The sequence below is a fragment of the Pygoscelis adeliae genome, unplaced genomic scaffold (genome assembly GCF_000699105.1).
Source record: "Pygoscelis adeliae isolate BGI_AS28 unplaced genomic scaffold, ASM69910v1 Scaffold294, whole genome shotgun sequence".
Classification (NCBI taxonomy): Eukaryota; Metazoa; Chordata; class Aves; order Sphenisciformes; family Spheniscidae; genus Pygoscelis; species Pygoscelis adeliae.
Window position 1 is genome coordinate 167,442 of NW_008824722.1, and position 1,938 is coordinate 169,379.

General features: G+C 63.6%; 1 protein-coding gene across 1 annotated transcript in view; it reads right to left on the bottom strand.

Moving 5' to 3' along the window:
- TRIM8 (tripartite motif containing 8) overlaps positions 1-1,938 on the bottom strand; it is a 38,374-nt gene that overhangs the window by 10,543 nt on the left and 25,893 nt on the right. The window contains exons 4-6 of the mRNA XM_009323277.1: positions 1,546-1,631; positions 1,194-1,357; positions 5-452 (exon numbers count right to left, since the gene is read on the bottom strand). Coding sequence (XP_009321552.1) covers positions 5-452; positions 1,194-1,357; positions 1,546-1,631 — 698 coding nt within the window. The remainder of the gene's footprint in view (positions 1-4; positions 453-1,193; positions 1,358-1,545; positions 1,632-1,938) is intronic.

Here is a 1,938-nt window from a genome sequence, read left to right on the forward strand (position 1 = left end):
CTGCGAGGAGACCGTCCAGGGGAAGTGCCCCGACCGCGGGTAGGGCTGGTGCCCGCTGTGGTTGGACACGGAGGAACAGTAACAGTTATCCACGGAGCAGACGAGGATTTTGCGCCCGCCGTACTGGGAGAGCACGGACTGCTGAGATGACGTGGTGTTGGGGTAGTGAGATGGGATGAAGACGGAGCCCGAGTGCACCGGCTGCGGGCCGCTGGGAAGTCCAACTATGTGCTGCGTGGAGCTACAAGGCACCATGGCTTGTGCGGACTGCCCCTCGCCAGCCGAAGCGCCCTGGCTCATGTACTGGCTCGCCACAGTCCCGGACGATGGCTCGAGGAAGCTGCCCTCGGGGAAGGCGGTGGAGTGCTTGCGCTTCTCCGCGCCGGAGTTGCTGACGGTGCAGGGGTACATGGGGATGCTCTGCAGGAAGGGGACGGGGGTGCTCAGAGGACCTGCAGAGGGGAACAGGAGAGGGGGACTACATCAAGCACGGCACGGCACAGCTCCGGGGTGCTCTGGCCGCGGGTCCAAACCTGCAGCAAAGCCCCGAGACCCGCGCTCCAGTCCTGCGCAAGCAGAGGGTGCCCCAGCCTGTCCCACCAGCGGCAAACTGGGCACACAGCCATATGCAGGTGAATTTGCAGGTCCCGTTTTGGGACCTTGCTGGCAGGCCTGGTGGCCCCAAGCGCTGCTCTGCAAATATGTGCGCGGGCTGAGTCTGTGCACAGCTTGTAACCACGGTCCGTAACAGGATCAGAACGGGACAGCCTGGGTGACAAACCCAAATCCCCAAGGAGAGAGGACTGGGAAGCCTCCGCAGGATGTGGTCTGCTCCCAGGCATGGGCTGGGGGCTGCGAGACCACACTGGCCCCTGGCTGTCCCTGCCCACACGCTGACCCCCATCTTTCCACTGACTTTTCCTGACGATGGCCAGCCCCCCAGCTGTGTCACCCCAAAACACAGCCGTTTCACAAGCCAAGGGAAATGTCCTGAGGAGAGCCAGGAGCTGGCTTCACGGCATCTTCATGCCCTGACCCCACTGACCGCAGAGGGGCTCCCAGGTGTCCCTGCACCCCAACAGCTGTCCCCACCCTCTTGTACTGGGATCCGCAGGGCACCCAGCTACAGATACAGGAGGTAGTGAGGTCCCGTGCCCCCCTCCCCCCTCCGACACCCCTCAGGCTTCACCCACCTTCCAGCAACTTCCTGAGCTGCTTCTCCTTCTTGGCGATCTCGTTCAGGAAGAGCTTGGAATTGAGGTGGCCGATTTTGGGTGGGGGCAGGCTGCCACCTGTACAGTTCTGGGTCCTGTTGCAGACCACGGGCAGAGAGGAGAGGCGTGAGGGACAAAGCACACTCAGGGGAGGGTCAGGAAGCCCCCACGCTCCTTCCCCTGCGCCCTCCCGGTGCCAAACTCCTTCCCCAGGGAGGCAGCACCGAGGGCAGTGTGGAGCTGGCCCTCTCCAATGGGCCAGTCCCTTCCCAGCAGGACCTTCCCCATTGACCTTCCCCATCCAGCCTTGCTGAGAACGTCCTGTGCCAACCACACCTCCCGCAGCCCCTGTATCCCCCCCCGCATCGCCACCCCAGCTCGCCCTGGCTCTGCTGGCACTGGCTTTAACTCCGGGCTCTTGGAGGGAAGAGGAGAACAGAGCTGGACTGAGCCCTGTGCCCCAACCTGGCTGGTCCCATCCCGGCTGGAGTGCTGGGTCCCAGCTCTGCTGTTCCACAAACACACCACTACGTTTCCCCTAGTCCACGGGGAAGATTTGATTCAGTACCCCCAGGAGGGGATTTTTCATCCTCCCAGACACAGAGGGACACTGAGGCACGGAGCACGCCTCTCTCAGGCCCTGCAGCATCCCTGGCCCTGCTCCTCCTCTGGACATTGTGCTGCTGCCACCCCCACGACAGCCCCCTTCCCCCCCCGCAACCCG